The sequence below is a fragment of the Cladophialophora psammophila genome, assembly GCF_000585535.1.
Source record: "Cladophialophora psammophila CBS 110553 chromosome Unknown aczJe-supercont1.3, whole genome shotgun sequence".
Lineage (NCBI taxonomy): Eukaryota > Fungi > Ascomycota > Eurotiomycetes > Chaetothyriales > Herpotrichiellaceae > Cladophialophora > Cladophialophora psammophila.
In genome coordinates this window covers 1,849,577-1,873,855 of record NW_006912924.1, presented here as the reverse complement: position 1 = coordinate 1,873,855, position 24,279 = coordinate 1,849,577, and the positions used below count along the sequence as shown (strand labels likewise).

Below are 24,279 nucleotides of genomic sequence, written 5' to 3'. Positions count from 1 at the left end.
CCAACCGCCCAAAACTGCACAGCGAATTTTCGGCGGCGTCGCCTCCTTTAGAACAGCAATTATTAACACTCTTGGCCGGAATTCGGCCCATGATTCGCGTGGGACGCTTGTGCGAGTCTAAGCCTCGAAGGCGGGGGAGTGTGTAGGAGTTTGCCGCCTTGCTCGAGGTTGTGCTTGCTCTGGCTTGGAGGACTGGATGAAACGAAGGGCGTTGATTTTCGTTTTCAGACTCTAGAGGGGCAACGAACGGGCCGAGTGGGCGCTTGTGGGCGGTTGAGGATGCATGGGCAGTTCACGGGGAGCGAGAGTGGCAATGGGAGGAGGAGGAGCCCAAGTCGGCAGCAGATGTCCGACATGGTTGTCGCAATTGGCAATTGGTAATTCGATGGGTGAAGGGAGAAGGGATTCAAAAATTGCCTAGGCACATATTGGCACATACTACTCGGGCACCACCAAGAAAATGGAGACCATGTGACGAAACATGGGCAATAAAGTCAAGAAATGGTGAAAGGCCACAAGCTTGGTGGTGGTAGTGGTGGTGGTGGTAGTAGTAGTGCTCGGTAGTAGCGGTGTGGTTGAACTAATTCCCTAGTAGAGCATAGATCGGTCATTGCTGGTCAACCACTCGACCTGGTGTGCACAGGCCTCTGCGGTCTCCTCTGTAGTCTCCTCTGTAGTCTCCTTTTGCGGTCTCCCCCTGCACACCGCCCTGTGCCACCCTCTTGCTCCATCCACATCCACATTCACATCCACACAATACTCACTAGCTACACACTCCGATGCGAACACACCACACACACACACACACACACACACAACCCTCTCCTCTCACCGTGCGTGCGCTTTGTGCTGCCACTTCTCCCATCCCTGCCTCACTGACGGCACCGCGACCACCATCGACACCAGTGTGGCAGCTGACCCACACGCCATCGGCACCAGGTGACTGACCTTGCAGCCTTGCAGGTACGATCTCAGGATCCCTGGCACCTGATTCTTGCCAAACAGCCTCCGGATCTCCGTCACGCCTGTGTTGACAACCGTCTCTGGCTTCACCTGCGGAACATGATACCCCAGAGCCGAGACGAGCCCGTTGGTGAAAGCAGCCTCGGTTGCGGCGATGAAGATGGACGTGCCAACGTTCTCGCAGAACAGCGTCAACGAGGTCACGGCCGCCATGTCCTCCGCGCCCACGGCCGCCTGATTTGCGATCATAGGCACCTGTAGAGCCAGGCCCACGCCCATGCCCGTTAGGATCTCGAAGCCGATCCACGACCCCAGACCGGCGTTGGCGTCCAGAGTGTGAACCATGACTACACCAAGCGTGCCTGCCACAGCGCCAATCACGAGGAAAGGCGTGTAGTGCCGCCAGAAGGTCAGCAGCCCGTTGGCCACCATCGTGCACGCAGACACGGCCAGGATTAAAGGTATCAGACGAAGCCCACTCTCTGACGCGGATGCATTGCCGACCGATTGGAACTGGATAGGCAACGCAAACGAGAGCGGGAAAAACAGGCCGGCGATGAACACCTGGTACACGAGGCTGAGGGCAATCGGCCGTTTCTTCAATAGATGTGACTGGATCATGGCTCGACTGCCCATTTGCCACTCGTTGATGGTGAAAATGATGACGAGAGCTACAAAGCCTGCCAGGCTGGTGATGACGCGCCAGTTGCTCCACGGGGACGAGACTCCTCCTTTCTCCAGTGCAAGAACGAGGCAGGCCAGCGAACCTATTCACGACCCTCGTATTAGTCTTCTCGAGAGGCCTTCAACTCGAGCGAAAGAAAGAACCGACCTAAGACAAGGAGGCTGCCGGCTAGATCTAACGAGAACAGTTTTTCCCTTAGAGAGACCCGCATTGACTCAGGCACCGACGGCATCTTGACGGTGAGGGCCGTGGTAGCTGCCGCCAAAGCACCGACGGGTAAGCTGATCCTACGAATAGCATCAGAGTTGCCGGCTCAGAATATGTGACGGCCCTCACCAGAAGCACCATCTCCAGCCAGGGCCGTCCGTGAGCACGCCGCCCAAGAGGGGACCGACAACACTCGCGCAGCCAAATGTGACTCCCAGGACTCCCATATATGCAGCCCTGTACTGCGGTTTCGCACTGAAGGCGATAATGATAAATGCTCCTGTCATGGCTCCTCCACCGCCCATTCCGGCAATGACCCTGCCCAAGATCAGAACTGAGCTGCTGGGAGCCATGGCACATATGACATTTCCAAGCTCGAAGACGAAGACTGTGAGCAAGAACGTCCATTTAAACGAGAAGTACTTGTACTGCTCATCATTTTGGGGTAACCGGTTAGCTTTACACTCGCGTCCGGCCTGCAGTGCAACGCGAGATTGATTGCCCACTTACCGCTTTCCCCCATGTCGATTGAAACGCAGCGTTCGTGATTGTGTAGGCCGATCCGTACCAGCCCACGTCTTTGACAGTTCCAAACTGATCTGTGATTCGGGGTATGGCTGTCGAGATGATGGACGTGTCCAGTGCGGACAGGAATATAGTAAATACTAGTCCAATGGTCAAGAGGACAAACCGCAGCCCGGTGGGATAGTCATGATCGCGCTGCTGGCGAGGCGCGTCTACAACCTGACTCTCATCCACAACGAGCGTTGGTCGCTGAAGCTCGAGACCGTCGCTGCCAGCCATGCCGCTCCGAGATACAGAAGAGACAGACAGCTTTGGAGTCGAGCAAAAAGACGCGAAGTTTTCATTCCATCAGCCGAAGTCGATATATGGTGAGTCACAGTTTCCCACTGCACGTCCCATTGGGCGGCCGAATAGCGAGAAGTCGGACATCTACTAAGATCTTATCGAACGCGAACGTTGTTTGCCCTGATGTTGGCGTTCGGCACCCAGGCCACAGGTATACTGGTCATTTTGCTTCTCGGGAAGACAATGGTGATAACCGATTCTGGCTCGTCAGGCATCTGCGTGGCTCTATCTCGACGAGGTTCAATGGATCTACTAAGCGGAGGTCTTCCCCAGTCATCTCCGTCCAAAAGGGGTGGCCTTTTCGTTGGCGACCTTGATCTGGTCAACCGTTGTGGCTAGAAGTAGCCCCAACAGCCTTTGAGTAAGTCTTGTTTGTCACAGATAACTTTCCTACTGGTTCTGACGATCATGTTAGGAATATCGGCTGGAGGTCCTACCTATACTTCATTATCCTGTCCTTTCTGTTTGCCATTATTTGTTTCTTCTTTTTCCCCAACTTTCGGGGCTTAGCCCGTCGAAGAGATGGCTGTCCTGCTTGGGGATGACGCCGAGGTTTACCGGATAATAGCCAGGCGTGAAGACGGATCCGAAGCGGCGGTTAAGGATGGTGGTGTCTTCGTGGAGGATATCAAGAATGCTTAATGTACATAACTCGGCCACATCCTAGTGTGAACCCTCAGGAAGTGTATTCTACCTGAGAGATATGGGTAAAGTGCATGTCGGCGAGATCACTATGCAGTGGAGATGTGATCTCTATCGGCTTGCTTTTGCACAAACATACAAGGTCCAGGCGATCTCAATGAAACGAATCGTCGCCATTCCCGTGGTACGTTGGGTACCTTAGTAACCTTAGCAGACCTAGGTCTGTGCTCGGGGGTGGTGTGAGGTTCCCCGGGTGTGAGGCAGTCCCACCAGAGCACTCCGGCGCAGCCCCGGGACCCCCGTGGCTCCCCCTCACGATCATCGTGGTCTCCGCCAGGGATCGCCAGGTTGATGGGACGGGCGCCTGTAGGCTCTAGCACCACCAAATGATCGCCCAGAGCCGCTTACATACGAGGTACTGTACCTTCCGGGTTCTCCCGCATAGACCCCTCTTGCCCCCAGTCAACCAGCGACCCCAGCCTAGTAGCCTCTGCATTGCCTGCGTTGAGCTATGTACTCCGTACGAGATACCGATGTCTCATCCATCTCTCAAGGACTCCTCCCCTTCCGTCACAGATCCTGCCAGCATTTCCCCAAGGACGACACGTTCTGGGCCCGCTCGCCTTTCGCGACTATTCGCCTATATTTCTCTCGTTGGAAGAGCATTCATCTCAGGATGAAGACAATCGGCATGCAGGATGGCTGTGGCGCTAGCTCAGATCTCACTCGATGCCTGGTTTCCAACGACACACACACATCTGACAGCTCACTCTGGCATCTGTCGGCGTTGCCAACGCGGTCTTGGCGGTCTGGTCTCGCTCTCGCCCCGGCTATGCAATTTGCAAGTAGCGAAGAGTTCGTTGCGACGAGGCCTACCTGCGGACTTTGCACCAGGATGGCACTACGAGCCGCCACCGCGTAGGTCGAGAACAACCACTTCTGGCTCCAAGAGACCTTCCCACCCTACCGACACAACACATTCGAATGGTCCTTCCGACTCCTTCGCATCAAGCGTCACAGGCTGCTGGGGATGCCGCAGATGAAGCTTTGACATGGACGGGCAGCTCCGAGGAACACACTCACGAGGCATTGAGCTTGGTCGAGCAGCTCAACTTCCCACATTGGTCCGATAGTAAAGCCTTCACCTTTACTGATCTGCTGGGAGACTTTTCCACCTCGACAGCAGGCAATCACTGTTGCCTCTTCCCTGAAGTTGAAGATTTATCAAACTCATCCGTGTCAGCAAACCAAAATGGAACCGGTGTCGATGCTGCAATTTACAATACAACGAACCCAGGCACATGGCACAACGGGAGCAGTGGGCCACGGGCGATTGGTGGAGTGCCAGCACCTGCGCTCCCCGTGCACATGCGACAGCTTCAAGGACTTAATGCTTCACCTCAGCCCGATCCTGATAGCTCTATCTACCTTGAAAGTAGTCTGTGCGTTTGAGATAGTATTTTTCTGAAAATGGCTTCGCCTCCAGCAACGATGCTTATGGGAGCGTCATGGCTGAGTGTCTTAGATAGCAAAGCAACTCACCTGGGAGGCAAGCATCTGCTTTCTCCGAGGGCCCTGGAGGCTGTCAGTCACTATTCCATACGGAACACGTCGCCAAATACATGGGACAATTTCAATTCACGACAAGAAGCGAAGGGCGACTCTGATGGCTTGTCAGTTGACCCGTCACCAGAAAGTGACTGCCATCTTGGCCCTCGACAATGCTATCATTCGGTAATTTACAAAGCCCGAGCCAAAAAAAAAAAAAAAAATGCAGGTCAAGCAAGCTTCCATCGACGCAGTATTGGAACCAGCCCCTCCAATGGCATTTAACTTCTCAGACCTCCTGGCGACGAATCAGCGCTTACCACATGCACCATCGTAGTCAAGACACCACTGAAGACGAGAACGAAGTTATCACGGCGTGTAGGCAGGTTGAGGCCGAGCTATTCGTGCCATGGCATTTCCGCCCGGCCATTATTTCCATGACAGCAGAAGAACTTGGGCCGATAGTTTTGTACGAGTTTGCCTCCGGACTCGAAGAGATATTCGGCGTCTATCTCGCCAGTTTCTGGATCCAGTTTGTGTACATGCACCGCGTGAGTTGGTGGAATCTGCCGCACCCCGAACTTACCCGTCGCACGCTAGCAGAAGTCTAGCGACAGCTGCAACGAGCCTATGGAGAGGACGTGATGGTGACCGGTATACCGAAGAAAAAGGTTGTTCATCCATCTCTCATATGGCTTTAACTCGGGTTTGGAAGTGAGTCCCTGGACAGATCGCAACGGAAGTGGGCGATCGAGCAATCCGAAGCTCTTGGGGAAGCGAGACCCACGGTCAGGGCCGAAGATCCTCATTTCGATACTTTCTTTCCACTTGGCTCCAGCTCTCGATCCGAGAGGGATGCGAAGAGAGCTGCTTAATTGCTTACCAAGATGACGGAGGAGCAAGGTAGACTCAAGGCACGCACGAATTTCGGGGGGATCTCTTCGATCACGGCCTGGAGGTATAGGTTGGACGTCTTGACGATTTTGTCGAGCGTCGATGGGCGGTTTTCGGGTGCGGCGTCGCCAAAGGCACTTCGCATTCTGTCTCGCAGCTTGTCTTGGACGCTAGGAACTTCCGCTAGGTATAGTAACCCCCATGCAAAGCTGTTCGGAGTCGTGTCGTGGCCACCGATGATGTAGCCAAATAACTAAAAAAAAATAACGACGGTTCGCCAGCATTGTTTGACCCAATCGCAATGCGAAATACGATGAACCATGTGAATTCTCTGGCATCGTCTACATGCCTCATTGTAGATGTGCGTGGAAATTTGGATGTCGATTCATCTCCGGTGCTGCGGCGCACTCTCGGAAGATCAGATATTCTACTGCAGTCTTAGCGCTCTTTTGAGCCTCTTCATTTGTCGGTGGGAGGTTGGCGACCGCGGCATCGATCGGCCGTCTGGTCGTCTTTCTCTTGATCTTCACGGCGGACCGAATGGAATGAAGTCGAAGGGCCAGCCAGGTGTACAGGTATGGAGAGGGCGAAGTGTATCCTGCGCTGATACTTTCAGTGAGCTCAACCATTGCCTGGCCCTCGGCGTCCACCGATATGTCAGGAAAGGGGTAAGGCTCATGGCTCTGGCTCTGGTTGCTCGTCGATGAATGATAACTCGGTTGCTCGTGTGAAATACGCCAAGACGCTAGTAATTATGGCTATAAAAGCAGCCTCCCCGACCAGATAGATTTAGAATAGTTCAATACACTTTTACGCTTCATTTCACACTCGAAAGGGTTGGCGCTGAGTTGCATTCTGGCGCAGCTTGAGTCATCGCTAAGACCGAAGGAGATTACCATGATGATATCGTACACTAACTTACAAAGGTCATGTTTAACATCGAAAGGCCTCTGCCCAGCAATAGGCGATTTCGCCTTCCATAGATCCACCAAATTCATGACTTTTGGATAGATATCGGGACCGTTGACCTGGACTTGGACCTACCCCCCAAAAAGTACCTACAGAATTCAAAATGCCCCGATAGGTCAAGAATAGACCCACAGGGCTGAAGTATTGTGGGCACACCAGGTCCTTCATCAACTTTTTTATGAAACTTGAATTTGGGCGTGGGAGTCTTGATCGAGAGGAACTGCTTTGGAAGAAGCGTACCGAATGCATTTGGCTCGTTGAAACCACGGTCGAACACTTTGTGGCGCCGGAGGGGATGTCGCGGATTTCGCGGTGGCCGCCCAGCAGAACCTCGGGCTTCTTGAAGGGATATACAAACACCTGCACAATGGGAGAGTTCCATTTCTGGAACTGTGCCTGGAGCCAGCGTCGCGTTTCCCCGTGCGTTTTCTGCCATTGTGTGAGGGACGGGATGTCTCCGAAAAGGTTGTTGGTGGCCTCAACGTTGTATGGGATAATAGGCAGGGGCTTTGGATACAGCCGTCTATACAAACTGCAATCAACAGGCCCAAAGACAGACAGGCTAGAGTGGCGTGTGTCAGGGCAGACCCAATTCCTCTCTCCCCATAAATGATCTCCCTAATGTGTGAGTTGAATTTATTCGCTTGCGAATAGAGGGTCGCGGAACAAGGATGTATTGAAAAGAGGTTGAAGAGGAGCCTAGAATATCATACTTGGTATTGATGACAAGAAATGGAGCTGAGGCTTCCCGCAACACAGTCATAAAAGTCTTCAGACAGAACGCGGGTTTATGGCGTCTTCATCTCTACAGCTATCGGTTGTATCGTACCTCGATACATAATTGCTTTGATAGACATGACAGGAATGGATTTGACGCTCCTCAGCACAGAAAAGACACCTACCCACCCAGCTGAGAATGATCTAATCTCGAGACTCGGGCCCGGAAGTCTCGCGTCTCGCATCTCGTCTATCGATCAATCTTTCCCGGCTGTTCGTGCAGTCCCCAATGCCAAATAGGGGAACTTGAGCCTATGGAGTCGCAATATTATTGGCCGTCGACCCCGCAACCCCATAAACACTGCAAGGCTCTTTGACAAGAAACCTATTATGATCATCCGGCCTTCCGGAACTCTACTCATATCACATCGGTCCTGGTCAGTTATCCAGCCTTGCCAGGACGAAAATGTTAACTGATGTAGTTTAGGGGGGCGGGAGCGGGGGGAAAGAGGGCAGGAAAACGATGTAGAAAGCCTAGAAGGAAGAGCAAATTTGACGAAACCGGATTCTCCAGGGTCCTCTATTTGTATGTCTACCTCCATGATGAAGTATCCCAACGGGGTCGTTTTCCAAACTGCTCGGAGTGGCTGCTCACCTACTCGGCCACATCAATACAACGCGCCACCTAGACTCCTGGTTTCGACTTTATATATGCTAGAATCTCTGCCATAGCAGCCGCTTTTTCGGGTGTTTCCTGGAAGAAGGGGTGGAACAGCAAAGAAAGATAACTTTGATCTGCAACAGTCGAGTCGCTCTTTTCCTTCATCCACGCCACTAATTTCTCAACACTCAAAATGTCCCTAGGGTCGCCGTCCGCTACGCGCAGCCCACCTAGGTGGTTAAGATAGTAATAGGCGTCGCTATTGCGCCACTTGAAGGGGAGGATCATAGGGTCAGATATGACCGCCGCTCGACTGCCGGCTGGGGAAAGCTCACGGAATGCCATGGTCTTGCAGAAGATCAAGTGCCTCTTCAGGGAGCCGTTCCCCGGGCAGACGGTTTCCTGGCCAGGTAGAGCTCTTTCGTTGCCTTCAAGGAGGGTGTCTCAGATAGCCTATACGATACAGAAATTTACACGCCTCGTTCGCTTCGAGAATAAAAATGGCCAGATCCATGATGGCGAAGCTGGCGATCAGTGGGAGGAGGGTCTTCCTCACGCTGCTAAGCAAAGTATTCAAATAACCCGGTCAACAGGCCAATGAAGAAAGTTTCCCTTACCGTCTTATCTATAAGTTTTCACAAAGCCCAGTAGTAAGTCCGACTATTAAACCTCTTGACAGGATATTCAGCGGAACGGGCTTGAACAGACTCTGCTGGCTGAACCTTATGAGGATACCCCCATCGACTCAGTCACTAAACAGCTCGATCATTAAGTCGAGGTAACCACCATCATCAGCCGTGATGTCAAGAATATTGCGGAGACCGAGGATCCCTTCGACTACATCCTAGGCTCAGGCTGAGGACTTGTGTCAATGGCCAATTGAGACAGGATGGATCGACGGATGACTTGGTCTTCAACATCAGGCAGATTGTGAGGCATCTGAGCAAGGGAAGGATGTTGAGAAATGAATTGCGATAATTGCTGGGACTCCTAAGTGAGTGGCCAGCCTTCTCTCTTGCGTCCATCGACTCAGGCCTTCATAGTGATGTCACACCGTCCATGAATTCCCCTATCTGGAGGAGAGATGGCGATCGGGGAGAGATCGAGATTGAAAAGATTGGGAAGATAACTGACCGGATGCTGTTCGAGCGAGCGGTTGTCTGAGTGATCAAGGGATGAAAGGAGAATCACTTATGCCTAACCCCGTTGACAAATGGGGCCAAACCGTCCTGTGATCACCGTCCTGGACAACAGATACCCTGGGAGTAGGTCTTATGGTAGAATACTCCCTGAATCAGCAAATAAACTCGCACTCCTCTGAAACTTTTGAAAGTGGGATTGAAGCGCAAGAGTGTCGTCGTGACTCGATCACCTACTGTTAGGTACATGTTCGCAACATGACTGGTTTGCATCTCAGCCTTGCAAGAAATAGGGGTTAAATGTTCCGGCGAATACGGAATAGCGTCACGCTGCCCTTAACTTCTCCGCCTCGTCCTCCGCCCAATCTGGTCTTGGCAGATGGAGGGCGGATTTTAGCCGCCTCGCCACCCACTGCGAGCTCCCGCTTAGTTATTCCTCTTCCTCAGCCTGCTGAGTATACATCCTCATGTCTTTTGGCTGGGAGGAGAGCGACAACCGTCGGCGAAAAAAAATAATCAGCGCAACTTCCGTCTTGTCCTGTCCACCTATTCGCATGACTATACAGATCCCGAAGGGACGGGTCAGGAGTGGTCGGTTTTATTTTCAATATCGTTCAAAGACCATGGAGCAAATAGCTGACACAAAAGAGTGTAGGGTGCCTGACCTGCCGCGGCAGAAAGGTGAAATGCGACGAGGAAAAGCCAAAATGTCATAATGTAAGAGCAAATGGATGCTGCAGTTGTGATTTTGACGCATTTGGGGGACTGACTGAACTCTCCTGTAGTGTGAGAGACTCAACCGAGTATGCGCCTATGAGCCACCTCCTCCTCGTAAAAAGAGCGCGCCTAACAAGGTTCGCTCAAGGGTCAATCATGGGGTGGTCCTCTCTTTCGATGTCACGTCGTCCACATCCCAAGATGCAATGGCCGCATTCGACGACCCTCAAGTCTCTCCATTCGGCACTGACAATGCTTGGTCCCAATCCACTTTTGATGTAGCTCCGCGAGGACGACTAGAGCAGAGCACTGAGTTTCCTACCCCCGACCAAAACCTGGACCCTTTGTTCGTACCTGAGCCTGCTACCGAGTCTTCCTCGTCGGGGCTTCGTGACGATTACGGCAATATCCAACAGAACAATGTCCCTGGATCTACCTCGACGGCCGTCGCAGACCAAGGTTCATTCTCTCACTTCCTAGATAAAGTGGAATTTCCTTTTATCTCACCATTCGATGGAGGAAACTGGACACGCACAAAGCGCTACATGGCCAAGTTGAGCCTTCGAAGCACCGCCATAGCTACTGCAATATCTGCAGTCGAGGCACTCTATGAAGCCGAAGAACACGGGCAGGAGACGACCAGTGCAATAGCACTGTATTACGTTGCCAAAGCAGAACTCGCCAGAATGCTACGATTGCCTCTGCCAGATCTTGAATTGACATTCGTCGCCATTTCTTTGTTGTCATGTTTTGAGGCCGTTTCTCAGGAAGATACCGTCCCTATTACGATGAAAGGAGAAGGTCCATTTATCATCAAGCTTGAGCGCTGGATCCAGGAGCGACCCTGGCCCCCTGTCGTATGCCGCATTGAGGTATGGCTGAAACTATTGCACGTCCGGGCTTTGCATCTTGGTGGAGGAGGTTTTTTGTCCGCAAAAGTCTGCCATCTTCTTTCCCACAACACGGTCCCGGTGCCCAGTCTCATTTTTCTTGACCAAGAGCCTCCTCCAACATCAATCCTCTACGACAGTCTCACGTCTCCTCTTTTCGAATTCTATATCCAGACACAGCAAATAGGGACTGCAATCTGTGGTCTGAATCGCCATCACCGCTCAAGGGGGACTCTGACGGACGAAAATGAAGTTGATCACACGGCGTCGAAAATTCGGAAGCAGCTGATTTTGTTGCATCAACAGGCACCAAGTCTTCTACGGCTGGGCCGAGAAGAGCTTCAATCTGTCGTTCCTGCGTCATTACTTGATCAGTTGTCAATGCTCATAGACTTGTGCAACGCTGCGTATCAGATTGAGATTGTCGATCTCGGAAGGGCACATGGAAAGTGGCTCACTCCGACACGAGAGGCTCAGGAAGCGATGCAGCGAGTGCGTCAGATTGTCGATGAGAATGTCTCGCGCAATAACGACGCTGTCAATCCGGGATTCATATGGCCTATCTTCTTCTATGCTCTTGAAGCAGATCGAGAGGGGGGCACCTGGGCTGTCCAAATGCTCCAACGAGTCCGGAAGCCCACCTACCATACTGACTTCATGGCGCGCTTTCTGGACGGCGTTCTTGAGCTGCAGCGGCGAATCGTTGAACGGGTTGATTGCCGTTATTTTTGCACGCAGAAATTTGGCATTGCTCCACCATACATCTGATAAACATTAAGAACAGCAGGCACAGAACCCCTTTGGTCGACAGGAACTACACTCGAGGAAGACGATGAAACTAAACACAGAGCTCATCTTGGGCGGAAACGCAAGCTGTCGAAGAACACTTGGATATCGGTTTAGATATACTGGATCGGAGCCTCTAGCAACCCTGCTTCGAAGAGCCTCTCCCTCTTCAACACGAATTACACCGCCCAATTATACTGAATCCTCCTTTCAGAAATGTCCAGTGCTATCCTTTGTTGACCTTATTCCTTCTCATACGTCTCGTCCAGGGCAGTGGTCTCATACAGACTTACGGGGGTCTTCGCGAACAATCTGGCAGGGGTCTTTTTGTGGAAGAGGATATCAAGCTCCGCAAATGTACGTCCCTTCGGCTCTGGGATGCAGAAGAACGTGAACAAGACACTCAAAACACACGTTCCACCGTAAAAGAATCCGGTCTTCGCGCCCCACTTCGACGGCGTCAGCAGGTGAACACATTCATATTCAGGAAGGACTCACGTTCCATGCCCCTGGATTGAGCATGTATGGTGTAATAACCCCCGTGACGATGTTCAAACAGTTATATGATGCGCGGGCCAAGACGATGGACTTGCTTCGAAGGCGTACGGAAGGGATCTCCGAGACGAGGCTGTAACAAACAGGCCCGACGGAGACATCGTAAAAGAACGTGTACACCAGGAGCAACGATCCGACACTCCAAGCGATTCCAGTTGTGGGAGGGTTCGATACTGCTCCCAGGACGCCAATGGTGACAAGGAGAGTTGTCATGCAAAGCAAGCCAAGCAGGTAAATAGTTCTGCGGCCTATTCGAGGAAGAAGGAACCATGCCGTGAAGACGCCGACGATTCCTAGTGCGTATTGGCCGATTGCCATGTTGAAAGCTTGGTCTGTTGCTAACCCGGCTTGTTTGTAGAAGTAAGTCGAATACGTGCTGGAAAATCTCATCGTTAGAATGGTCGCACACCGGTGATATCAACAAGACGTGAGGGCTGAAGACATACCGGAAACTGGCACCCGACAGCGTCTGAATCAGCCAGCAGCCACACGCAATCATGGTTCTGCGCAGGTCGATGCCCCTGAAGCAGTGAAAGTAAGTTGTCCCGGTTCCTAACTCCTTCTCGTGCTCCGTCGTATACACCATAAGGGCGACTGCCTTGTCAAGATCAACAGCACCGTTCTTTGATGTGAGCCGACCAAGGGCAGCTTTGGCATCCTCGATGCGATTCTGCCTTACCAGCCACCATGGGGACTCTGGAGCCGCTGAAATCCCGATGATGAGTGGAATTGGCCAAACCCACTGGAGCGCGAACGGACTTTGACCGAAACTTAGCTGGAACCGCGTCAGAGGAACCTATGTACTCACATTCGATACGCCCATTGATCGTCTCGTGTGAGCAGAGCACGCAGCACTCCAGATGCGAGAAGCTGACCGAAAACCTAAACCCGGCAATCAGCGCTGTTCTTCGAGTTACTCAGTCCTCCGCACATACCCAGCAGAGATTGACATATGTTGTGAGATAGGCTCTCAGGTGTGTCGGCGTTACCTCCGCTGCATATGCAGTCGGAAGAGTTTGGAAGACCCCCCCTTTTCGTGTCAGTATAATCCAAGGAAGGCATCAAGGAGAGACTCACAGGGTATGCCCATCAGGATTTGACCGGCGAGAAGGACCTCGAGACTCGGGGCGAAGAAAGGGATGAAAATGAGCCCGCAGATCACGGCAAGAGCACCAAGCATTGTCTTCTTGAACCCAAAGCGCTCAGAGATGTATCCATTCAACATCAGACCAAAGATCGAACCGACAGTGGCACCATTGGAAAGGCCAGATTGCCATGGCGCTGGGATCTGGAATGAACCGTCTGGCAATTGTTTCCCATATTTCTTCTGGAAAGGAGGCAATGCATAGAAAGAACCCCTGAGACGAATCAGTAATCGGACAATGACAGCGACAAAGAGGCTCTTCGACATCTACTCACATCAACAGCAAGTCATAGCCTTCCATAATGATAGCGGTTGACAGAAGAATAGACCAGCATATTGCCTTGGGGTAGAGCCTGATGGACTTCAACAATCCCAATTCTTGCTCAACTTCCGCTGCCGCTTGGGCTTCTTGGATAACGGCCTTTTGAGCACTGAGAGGCTCGGCGTGAGCCTCCACTGGTGCTTTGACGTCTTCGATGTGGGACATGGCGAACAACAAAGGAGAGAAACACCGTTCAAGTTGAGTCCTGACAGGGTTTCACTGCGCAGATCTTGACCAACTGGTAGAGTGCGTGGCAGGAGAGGCCCATGCCAACCCTTTACGAAGGACAAAAGCGCCGTTATATACTCGGTACCAGAGGAGCTAGAAGTGGCGAGAGCCAGACCCCATAGTACAGGGTTTGTCCCCCACGAGTGAAAAGTGGAGATTGTACAGGCACATGGCCAGCGAGTTTCTGGGGTGCAGCCGGTACAGTCCAGTCAGTCATGGTAGGTTGCAGTCGCTCTCATCTCCTGAAAATGGACACTGATGTCGATTGAAGCGTCTATTCCCGAAGGCTGGCGAGCATCGACAAGTGGAAGAAAAGGCTAAAGATTCCTGCGTCGGCTACGTCGCTTACGCTATGGCGGAGGATGGCCGTCACTGTGAAAATAGGGGCTACAAGAAGTACCGGATTTCCATCTTTGGACGCTTTGCCGATCGGCTCCTGGACTTGCATATCGCTTGGCATTACTAGCGCTAGCCTTCCCGACAATCTTCGGTCGCCATCAAGCCATCTGATCGGATGGAGTGTTTCTTGAACAAAATCATTTATTGATGTCAACAATGGAATCCACTTGCTGTGGAGTGCTCTTCCGCATGGTGAGATAACAGCCGGTGTCAGAAGGCGCAAAGGACTTCTGCCCGCCTCACGGTGAGCCCGGCAATGGGTGAAGGTTTCTTGGTAACTGAAATTCCGGCTCTCTGAGTTTGCTCCTCCAGAAATTTTTCACGTCTATCGCAAAATTCTTCTTAGCGACCTGCACATCATATCTCGAGATTCCACCTCTAGCCATGATCGAAATACTTCATCAGCAGCATGAACATAAGTGGTGGAAAGAAGCAGTGGTGTATCAGATATATCCAGCAAGTTTCAAAGACAGCAATGGCGATGGGGTTGGAGATGTTCCCGGCATCATGTCCAAATTGGACTATATTCGCGATCTCGGTGTCGACGTGATCTGGGTTTGTCCGCACTACAAGAGTCCTCAGGTGGACATGGGCTACGATATCCAAGATTACGAAGACATCCACGAGAAGTACGGTACTCTCGAGCAGACGGAAGAACTTATTAAGGCCGTTCATGACCGCGGCATGCGTATCATCTTCGATTTGGTGATAAATCACACCTCGAGTCTTCATTGTTGGTTTCAAGAATCTCGCTCTTCAAAGACCAACCCCAAGAGGGACTGGTATATCTGGCGTCCAGCCAAGTATGATGCAGACGGTAACCGGTGCCGTCCAAACAACTGGCGAAGCAATTTCTCGAAACCCGCTTGGACCTGGGATGAGACCAGTCAAGAATATTATCTCCATCTATATGCACCGGAGCAACCAGACCTCAACTGGGAGAATAAAGAGTGCAGGCGGGCCATCTACCAAGGTGCCATCAAGTTCTGGCTCGACAAGGGCATTGACGGCTTCCGCATAGACACGGTCAATCTCTACTCAAAACATCCGGGGCTGCCAGATGCCCCTGTTGTTTACCCTGAAAGTGAATCGCAACCAGCTATGATGTACTACGCCAATGGACCGCGAATGCAAGAGTATCTGTGCGAGATCAATGACATTCTCGCCAACTACGACACCATGACGGTCGGGGAGCTACCGTACACGCCGAACGAAGCCGATGTGATGGCCTACATCTCGGCCCGAAACAAACAGCTAAACATGGTTTTCAATTTCGACGTGGTGGACCTGGGTCAGACACCTGGCGCTCGCTTCATCCCCCGTCCATTCACCACCAAAGACTTCAAACGCGAGCTCTTCAAATGGCAGTCTGTGATCGAAAATACCGATGCCTGGACGACAGTTTTCTTGGAGAACCACGACCAAGGCCGCTCCGTGTCTCGCTTTGCTTCCGATCTCCCCGGGTTCCGCGTGCGTGCTGCCAAAATGCTAGCCGTCATCTTAGCCACGCTAACTGGAACATTGTTCATCTACCAAGGGCAGGAAATTGGGATGATCAACGCACCTCGCTCCTGGTCGGCCGACGAGTACAAGTGCATCAAGTCCGTCTCGCATCTGAACGAGGTTCGAGAGAAGTCTAAGAGCGATCCCAACGCTCTTTCTGAGGCGCTGGACATCTTGCAGAAGACGGCACGTGACCACGCACGAGTGCCCATGCAATGGAAGGGACAAGGAGCGAATGCGGGTTTTTGCCCTGATCATGTCAAGCCGTGGATGAGCGTGCTGGAGTCTCATGAGCAGATCAATGTTGAGGACCAAGTCGGGAACAAAAGCAGTGTCTTGCAATTTTGGAAACAGATTGTGAGACTGAGGAAGGTACGCAAGGATGTTTTCGTGTACGGGAAATTTCGCGAGATTGAGAGTAAGAAAGCAGACGAAGACATGGTCGTCTTCGTCAAAGAGGGAACAGACGGGACGAAATCTTTGACCGTGGCCAATATGTCCACCCAAGAGAAGAAATGGGCTCCCATGGCAGTCTTGGAGGATGGCCGAACCTTCAGCCTTGCCATTGCAAACGTCGATGATCCTGGCAAGGATAGCTTGCAGCCGTTTGAGGCAAGGGTCTATGTTTCGGCTTCATAGCTCGCGCTCTCCTTTCACTTGCAGCCATAGGATCACACAAAGTTAGATAAACTCTGATCAACTCCCGTGATACTCAAGGCCTTTCGTCACCAATAAGATTCAATAGGCGCCTAGAGGTCAGGATTGCGTTGTAGTCAGGTCGCGGGGTTGAGACGCGAGGAGTGGTGGGAAATGAGATATAGCCTAACCTAAAGAGGCAAGTTCGTCGTTTACCACAACCGACGTCTTCTATTCGAATATTCAGACGGCACCGACTTCAAGGGTCGAGGCGAGCACATTGACAGAAGAACGATGTCGCATCTCAATTTGAGTTGGGGTTGAAAACCTAGGAATCCTGCGAAGCACCTTACGCCACAACATTGACGCTCCAAGTCCAGGGTGACCTCCCCAAACTTGCGGGGCGACTCCTTCGACCAAGTCGTCTCGGTAGTCTGCCTATTGCTTCAGATGTAATCACACTCGCCTGCTGCTACGGCAAACGGACTCTACCAAGTGGTGCGTCTATGTACACGGAGATGAGACAAAGCGTCAAGTTCAGCTACAATCGGACTACAACAGATCGGCTTGCGTACAAGCAACCGGGAACAGTGTCTGTTTCACTCGTGGTAAATGATCACTGATCGATGACCGAGGTCCGGTATTTCAAATTTAGAATAATCAACGGAGCCGTGCCCGGACGCATGTCCAATGGAATGGTTGATGGTGTGGATGCCCGGTGAGTGAAAGTTGGCTTTGTTGGCTGAAAAGGTTCATGGGACTCAACAAAGGGGTTTAGGAACCAGTTTGCGTAGACTGCTTTCGAGGGGCGAAGCATGAATATAAGAGCTGCGTTGCAGCGATGCCTTCGCAGAGGATAGGCGCTCCACCACGGAAGTCATGGCGAATCTCAACGAAATCTTGGTTTTGGGAGGAACAGGGGCGCAGGGTGCTCCTGTTGTCAAAGGCGAGTCTGCATTTTGCTCTTCATAGTATATATCTTCAAGGAGCCAAGCTTACCGAGACCCTTGGCAGCATTGTCAGAGAGTGGTCGCTACAAGGCATGAGTGCTTACCCGTGATCCCAATTCGGAGCGTGCACAGGCCCTCGCCTCTCTCCCAAACGTTACCTTGATACAAGGTAAGCAAGACAGTCTCAGCGACTTGCACCACGCCTTTCATGGCGTGTACGGTGCGTGGGTGAACATCGATGGCTTCACTCTGGGAGAAAAGGACGAGCTTTTCTATGGACTCCGGGCCTACGAGATTGCACGACATGAAAAGGTCCAGCACTATATCTGGGCCAGCATCGATTATTCGCTGAAGAAGGCCGGGTGGGACGAAGAATATCACTGCTGCCATAATGACACTAAGGGGCGAATTGGAGGTATGTCGCCTCATATCCACAAGTCTCAGATCTAGTTCGAGGCCCCGAGTTGACCAAGCGATGCAGATTTCATCCTCGCACAAGGCCAGGCAGGGATGAAGACGTCGCTCTTCACAACTTGCCCATACATGGACATGCTTTTCGAAGGCATGTTTGTGCCAGACCAAAAGCCCGACGGCTCGTTGGTCTGGGCAAATCCGGCAGGTATGTAGCCCCTGGGCGGTTTTTCTCAGCTAGACACGTTTCTCTGACGGAATCACTTAGCTGACGGGAAAATTCCACTTATCGCGCTGGACGATGTCGGGCCGTTTGTCTCGTGGATGTTTGACAATATCGATCGATCGGCAGGCATGGATCTCGAGGTTGCAACGGACCAAGTCAGCATGCAGGAAATAGCAGACGCAGCGGCTCGAGTGACGGGGAAAGACGCCAAGTTCGTGCGCATGCCGATGGAGGAGTATCTCCCCAAGGCTGAGCCTTATCCCGGCGCCCCTGCCAACTGGGGCGTCGGACCCAACGTCGCGACCGACGACGCCTTGATGAGCTGGAAAGAAAACTTCAAAGCATGGTGGCAGTATTGGGGGGAAGGGTTCGGGGCGACGAGAGACATGGCTCTCCTTGACGAGATCAGCCCGAATCGGATCAAGGGGCTGGAGGCGTGGATGAGGATAGTCGGCTATGAGGGCGAGAGGCGGCCAGTGTTGAAGGATGCGCAGGATTTGAAGCGCTCGGCGCTGGACGATATCGTCTTCAGCGTTCGTGAAGGGCAAGCTTGCAACTGTCAGCCTCAAGCACGCTAAGTGACACACACCTGTCTGAAGACGTGTGTATCTGTGTGTCAATGAATGGCGACTTAATATCTCTCTCATTTCAGACCGCTCCATCCTGGTCGTAGACTGCGCTCTATCATTGATTCTTTGACTCGGGCCTCTCGCCTCTTCACCAAGTACCCTCTACGGGTATTCAAGTGCCCAGAACCCCAATCCATTCGACCTCGGCAGTTGGCACCGTCATTTGTCATTCGTCAAAATCGAGAATGGGTATCTACGGACTACCTGTAACACTCCATGGTATCTAGACTCCACTCCTCCGTCTCGGCCCCACGAAGAGCTCCCCCTTTTCTAAGTATCTATAACAAGGTCATCCGCATTCCCTCAGCTTGAAAGCTAAAGTATTCGCAAAAGCTCTCGAAACCATCAAGTCATCTAATGGGATGCTCCTGCGCAAGGATCGCGAGACTATTCCAGTTTCGGCGAACTTATTTCCCGCTCTCCCTTCAACGATGCCAGTAAGAGGGGGAAGTTCCTCATTATCACTTTGCTAAGTTCACCTTCACCCCCTTTCACCGACAACATGTCTCATGTTGCTCCCACTATCCCTCCGCTGATGGAGAATCCTTTCCCCATTGACACGGGCGGGATCGGATCTTGGTTTCGGTGTGCGGTCGTGCAGATCTGGTGCATATCTTTGACCTAGCTTTTGCCGCGACGGACCGAGCTTGAAAGGGTTTTACATGCACATCTCCCTGTTCTTGACATTGGCTACCTCGGGGAAATGAGATCCTATACATCAGTTTCCACCTTGGACCAGGGAACTACATCCCACTGGGAGTCGGTGAGACAACTAATATCAGCGTCGTCAAGAACAGCGCCCTTCCGCACGAGTCCATACAGGTCCATCAGGCCCTCTTTAACAGCCACTGTACACGACAACTGCCGCTCATAATTCAGTATGGGATATCCGAAGAGTGGCAGTGATAGCAGGTATGCCCCTGTCGCGATATAGCTGCTGTGCAGAATATGGCTACCGTAGCTGTCTCGTTTCGGGGCAGGTATGTAGTTGATGACGATTGCGTTCCACAGGGCAGCTCTACAAGGAGAAAGCCATTAGTCTCACCAGAGGTGGCACTGAGATGGGGGAAGAACAAAGCTCACAATGTACCGTTGACGAGCCATCTCGGGTAGCGTCCTCGACGGAGTGAGCGTTCCAATCGATCTATCCCGGCGAGAAGGCGTTGTAGGTCAGTCATCAGCATACCCTGGATGACTTTGCGCTTCACTATCGGGTCCTCCTGGTAGTTGCCGCCCTGTTGGCTTGAAACTGGTCCACCCAGTTAGAGTCTCAAACAGCTTGTTTCTTAGTTGAGTGCTTGCCAATATCCGTTGTCCCAGACGGCCCTTCAGCTGCATGCAAGTCGATTCTCGCCCATTGGCTGCTGTTGAAGAATCTTCGATAGCTTCTGATATGATCCAGCGCATTCCGCTTCAGTCCACCAGCATTGAAAGGTGGCGGCGGTATCCGACCTCTACCTCTTGCGGGCGACACGATAGACGTGGGCTGCAATCCAGTGGCGTCGCTTCCCGGCCTCGGAGCCACGTCCATTGCGTCGCCTCGTCGAGAAACTCGAGATTGTTAGAGAAAGCCACGACTTGTGAGGCCAACACCTACAGCAAAAGAATGCTGAGGGAAGGTGACGAGAGCGCAAGCACGAGCAATCGATTGTATGTATGTTTATTCAGACGCCACGTGGTAGCCTTGCTCTGTAGCAAGACGGAGCTGAGGTGAAAACGCGATGCGGTCGGGGAATTGAGGGGATGATGGACCGATCGAGTGAGTGGAGTGAGTGGAGTGAGTGGAGTAGGTGGAGCCCCAAAACAATCTGGGCAAAGGCCCCACTAATATTAATAGCATAATCCAGCCTAATCTACCCAGTACCGAGTACTTGCGAGTACAGTATCAACAGCAGCTTGTCGCTCCTCATCGGTACCATATAGACGCCTGTTCAGCATAACGCATGGATCCTCGAACCGTTGACTTCTCGAAAGAGAAGATTAGTCCCCGTATCGTGCCTGTCGGACTGCCTGGATTACACCCACTTGTGTTGCTCCTCAGAGAAGAGCAAAAGAACCTGCTGCGAATACGAGGCAGATTCACGGCAGATGCAGAAGGCGTTATCGTGGCCTGGTGAAACATTTCCCTCCGGCGCGTAGGGTTTCGCTTTTGACAGGGCCGCGGAGAACGTCGCTCTTGGTGGCTGATGCCAGGATGCAAGGCAACCATGCACAGGAATGCCGTTCTGGTTGCCTTTCTTGTGGCCAGCCTCAGCCGCATCCAGGTAGCTATATGTCTCCCGAAATCCGCACCTGGTGGCCTCGAGGACTCTGACAGGTTCCCCTCCAGCTTCTTCTGGCACGCGTACTCAGTCTCTCCCCAGCTGATCTACCCAACATTCAGTGGTGGGCTAAGGTCGACGAAATGGCGCTTGCTAGGGGCAATTGCGCCAGATCTGATCTCGACAAGCTGGATCTGGCCGAACGGGACCCTGAGAAGGTTGGACTTGGCGGTACTAATCCAGCCGCGGAAGAACAGTACCATCTTGAATTCGCTACGAATCGCTATAGACCGGCCACATATGCTGGCAGGGTCGACGAATTTCTTGCTGAGCTCTTCCATCCTGCTCCGGCGCCCTTGGTTCTCGATCACCACCTGGCCGTGACGAGCGGAGGGCGGACAGTTGTCCAGGCAAGTTTCATCAAGATCCTGTCCACTTGTGCACCCATATCCTGATGTTACACACGCAGGTCCGATTCGGCTTGTCCGAGCATGGAATCTTGACTAGTGCTTCCCTCCGATCTGCCGGTCAAGATCTGTGTACCAGGATCTTCCAAAGGTCATCTCGCCGATTCTTGTTTCTGGTTACCACAGAGGCAATCCTTGGAATAAAAGCTGTGTCTCGAACTTGGAGAGTCTGGTTCAGCCAAGCATTCTTCTCCTACAGCCTGGAAGCAAGGGGCCATTTTCTCACAGAACTTAATGCTGCTTTGACCGACGATCGGCCTCCGTTGTGGTAAGAACCGAAAATCTGCCACTTGTGATCCTTGATTGCTAATTTCGGATGCTCCTCCCTAGGGTGTTGGTCTTGGGAGTCTCTTTTTTCTTCGGACTGAACTTCTCTATCTTTTCCGCCAGAGAGATAACAAATGCTTCTATCCTAGAGCTCTTGAATGCCTCAACCGATCACTGGGGTGAAAGGATCATCAGAAGGTTCACGGTACATGTCGCCTATCATATGCAGTCCGTCAGGCGTCTAATGGACTACGTATAGAACCTTCTCTCCACGAGACCTAGGGCAGAGCTCGAGCGTGAGTACAAAGAGTCGCATCAAAATTTCCAAAGGGACATAAATCGCTTCGTCGACTGCTTGCAAAGGTACCGACACTGTGAGTGGGGACTTCAATCATTGACCGACGTTGTTAGCGTATGGCTAACATCGATCAAAATCGTCTCAGCGTCAACACAGCCCACAATGGCTCTGACTCAATATGCTCATGGGGCAGAAGCAGGCGAAGATGTGTCCATGACGCCGAAGGAAGCGCTTTGTGATTCCCTATATACCCTCGGCGAGACGTTGGCTCAACTGGCAACGTCGAACAGAGGCGTCTGTGAGAGCCTAATCGACGAACGTGAAAAGATTAAGTGCCACATGGCAGCCAAAGGCGTCAGCATGGGTCTCTCATTGTATGCAGGATGCTCGACCTTCTCGACCATACAAGTGGCACAAACAGTAGCTGCAACCTCTCTTGCGCCAGAGGCTCTGGCTTCAGCTGGGCTTGCCGGCTATACAGGAGATGTGATATTGACGACAACAATTTTATGCTTCAATCCCTTCGTCTTGGCCGCAGCGACTGGACTGACCGCTGTTCTCGCATACGGGCTATACAAGAAAAATGAGCAACGAAAGGAGTTCGACAAACTCATAAGTTATCATAAGACAAGTGAGTATTCGCAGAGCCTCCAATCTGGACGATAATGTCAACTCGATGAGACTGACTGCCTCGTCCAATTTTCCAGTGAGAGACGTTGTCTGCCAGGCCTGGGGCCTCGCGTACGATACTGAGCAATGTTTGATGTGGGTTCACTGTACCGACGCACAGGATCCGAACAGTGCCGAGTTTCTCGACCAAGCTGCACGAGACAACTGGAGACGATTCATCCAGCAATTAAGGAGCATTGCAGGCGGGCAGGCTACCGCAGAAGAAATGACCGCCAACTTTGTCTTGACGTACCTTGACACTCAACGCCAGACGATGTGCCGAATTAGAGACGATGTTACCCAGCTTTACCAGGGAGTGATGAGCCACTACCAGCGCAGATGATGGTGCGGCCTTGCCCTGACGATGTGTCTCCCATGCCCAAAGGACATGCAGCTACCCTTTCGGGAGGTGGGACGGCTTCGAAATTCTCCAGACGATGGTAGAGAGCATGACACTTTATCTAGGTCCTTCATTCACCTTCGGATGTGAAGATAACTTTTGAACGAAATGACGATAAATTGAGAGCAATGGACCTAGAAGATGGTCATAGCGACAACCCCCGACAGGGTTATATTGAGATACATTCCTCCAGCGGCAACAAATTGAGCGCGGCCTTCGAGACCAAAAAAAGGAGATTCTCTCCAGTAAGGATGGCATCTCTCAACCTTCGCAAGCCACATTTGATGCCACATTTTGATCACCAGTCTGAGCCAACTTTGACAAATCGCTTCTGAAGACCACCCACCGAGAAAAGTAATGGGTGGAGAGAGCATCAATCTTAACCGAAAAGCGGGAGTACTAGGCTATTTAAGATCGAAGGGAAAATAGGAGGAGCTTCCCTTTAAAGGTTTACAGAGCGTCACGGGAAGTGGGAAGGAGGTACTAGCTTCAAGCGAACATTTATCTATACATTTATCCGACCGATATACCATGTAATAATTTTTCAAGTTCTTGGTTCACTTTCACTTTATACGGAGTATTTCCTCTCGTTCTAAACTACCATGGAAGAAGACCATTTTGAAGTAGAACGATCCCATCCCCCTCGATTACATCTGACCCTTTGAATCTGAAATATACTCGCAAGTTCCCCTGTTGAGATCATCCGAAAGATCCACATTAGGCCGAACTTGTCGCAAGTGGTTTTTCATGACCGTTGTCGTATCTGCGAAAAATGCCAACCTCACATGGACGGAGGGCAGTGAACGAAGTTCGGTTGAGTGATGCGTTCGTGAGTAGTTACAACATTCGGCACTGATTTGAGGGCAAGGTTCGGTTTCGACATCACACACAGGGTCAAGCGACAGAGATGATTGATTAGAATATTCGGACACCATAGTCGGACTGTGCGGTAACATCGGATATGGCAATCGATCCTTACTCGTAGGCTCCTGCGACATCGAGGGCGAGGGCGTGTCACGTTGACTTCATTCACGTTGCCGTCGGTAGATGGATACTTACCCAGAGCGAGACAACCTAAGCGAGTATTCCCCAATTTCAGCCGTGTAGCACACCACACATCTCCTAGGGTGCTTTTCGGCCGATGGTGCGGGACAGAAGCACCGTTTGTTGGTCATGTGTTAAGACTGCTTGCTGTGTTGCGGCCCGTATGGCGATAGTAACTGACA

The 24,279-nt window shown here is 51.9% G+C and overlaps 10 protein-coding genes across 10 annotated transcripts; 5 read left to right on the top strand and 5 right to left on the bottom strand.

Moving 5' to 3' along the window:
- Positions 1 to 828: 828 nt before the first annotated feature.
- A1O5_02859 (uncharacterized protein) lies at positions 829 to 2,659 on the bottom strand (the record flags this gene model as incomplete). Its single annotated transcript, XM_007743473.1, has 4 exons — positions 829 to 1,730; positions 1,796 to 1,935; positions 1,985 to 2,283; positions 2,366 to 2,659. 4 exons carry the CDS (start codon positions 2,657 to 2,659, stop codon positions 829 to 831), a joined length of 1,635 nt encoding a protein of 544 aa, XP_007741663.1.
- Positions 2,660 to 5,238: 2,579 nt separating this feature from the next.
- A1O5_02858 (uncharacterized protein) lies at positions 5,239 to 5,526 on the top strand (the record flags this gene model as incomplete). The annotated part of the gene is made up of 1 exon (XM_007743472.1): positions 5,239 to 5,526. The coding sequence occupies one exon, from the start codon at positions 5,239 to 5,241 to the stop codon at positions 5,524 to 5,526; it is 288 nt and encodes a 95-aa protein (XP_007741662.1).
- Positions 5,527 to 5,786: 260 nt separating this feature from the next.
- Positions 5,787 to 7,214, bottom strand: A1O5_02857 (uncharacterized protein; the record flags this gene model as incomplete). Its single annotated transcript, XM_007743471.1, has 3 exons — positions 5,787 to 6,018; positions 6,218 to 6,554; positions 6,935 to 7,214. The coding sequence occupies 3 exons, from the start codon at positions 7,212 to 7,214 to the stop codon at positions 5,787 to 5,789; spliced, it is 849 nt and encodes a 282-aa protein (XP_007741661.1).
- Positions 7,215 to 8,180: 966 nt separating this feature from the next.
- On the bottom strand, positions 8,181 to 8,501 carry A1O5_02856 (uncharacterized protein; the record flags this gene model as incomplete). The annotated part of the gene is made up of 1 exon (XM_007743470.1): positions 8,181 to 8,501. One exon carries the CDS (start codon positions 8,499 to 8,501, stop codon positions 8,181 to 8,183), a length of 321 nt encoding a protein of 106 aa, XP_007741660.1.
- A 1,717-nt stretch (positions 8,502 to 10,218) lies between these two features.
- Positions 10,219 to 11,670, top strand: A1O5_02855 (uncharacterized protein; the record flags this gene model as incomplete). The annotated part of the gene is made up of 1 exon (XM_007743469.1): positions 10,219 to 11,670. The coding sequence occupies one exon, from the start codon at positions 10,219 to 10,221 to the stop codon at positions 11,668 to 11,670; it is 1,452 nt and encodes a 483-aa protein (XP_007741659.1).
- Positions 11,671 to 11,930: 260 nt separating this feature from the next.
- A1O5_02854 (MFS transporter, SP family, general alpha glucoside:H+ symporter) lies at positions 11,931 to 13,874 on the bottom strand (the record flags this gene model as incomplete). The annotated part of the gene is made up of 7 exons (XM_007743468.1): positions 11,931 to 12,137; positions 12,187 to 12,619; positions 12,690 to 13,001; positions 13,052 to 13,125; positions 13,179 to 13,273; positions 13,321 to 13,601; positions 13,663 to 13,874. The coding sequence occupies 7 exons, from the start codon at positions 13,872 to 13,874 to the stop codon at positions 11,931 to 11,933; spliced, it is 1,614 nt and encodes a 537-aa protein (XP_007741658.1).
- Positions 13,875 to 14,720: 846 nt separating this feature from the next.
- Positions 14,721 to 16,478, top strand: A1O5_02853 (glucan 1,6-alpha-glucosidase; the record flags this gene model as incomplete). The annotated part of the gene is made up of 1 exon (XM_007743467.1): positions 14,721 to 16,478. One exon carries the CDS (start codon positions 14,721 to 14,723, stop codon positions 16,476 to 16,478), a length of 1,758 nt encoding a protein of 585 aa, XP_007741657.1.
- Positions 16,479 to 17,354: 876 nt separating this feature from the next.
- A1O5_02852 (uncharacterized protein) lies at positions 17,355 to 18,640 on the top strand (the record flags this gene model as incomplete). Its single annotated transcript, XM_007743466.1, has 4 exons — positions 17,355 to 17,446; positions 17,608 to 17,840; positions 17,907 to 18,044; positions 18,105 to 18,640. The coding sequence occupies 4 exons, from the start codon at positions 17,355 to 17,357 to the stop codon at positions 18,638 to 18,640; spliced, it is 999 nt and encodes a 332-aa protein (XP_007741656.1).
- A 762-nt stretch (positions 18,641 to 19,402) lies between these two features.
- Positions 19,403 to 20,222, bottom strand: A1O5_02851 (uncharacterized protein; the record flags this gene model as incomplete). Its single annotated transcript, XM_007743465.1, has 3 exons — positions 19,403 to 19,709; positions 19,775 to 19,911; positions 19,968 to 20,222. The coding sequence occupies 3 exons, from the start codon at positions 20,220 to 20,222 to the stop codon at positions 19,403 to 19,405; spliced, it is 699 nt and encodes a 232-aa protein (XP_007741655.1).
- A 1,924-nt stretch (positions 20,223 to 22,146) lies between these two features.
- Positions 22,147 to 22,996, top strand: A1O5_02850 (uncharacterized protein; the record flags this gene model as incomplete). Its single annotated transcript, XM_007743464.1, has 2 exons — positions 22,147 to 22,615; positions 22,692 to 22,996. The coding sequence occupies 2 exons, from the start codon at positions 22,147 to 22,149 to the stop codon at positions 22,994 to 22,996; spliced, it is 774 nt and encodes a 257-aa protein (XP_007741654.1).
- Between the last annotated feature and the right edge of the window lie 1,283 nt (positions 22,997 to 24,279).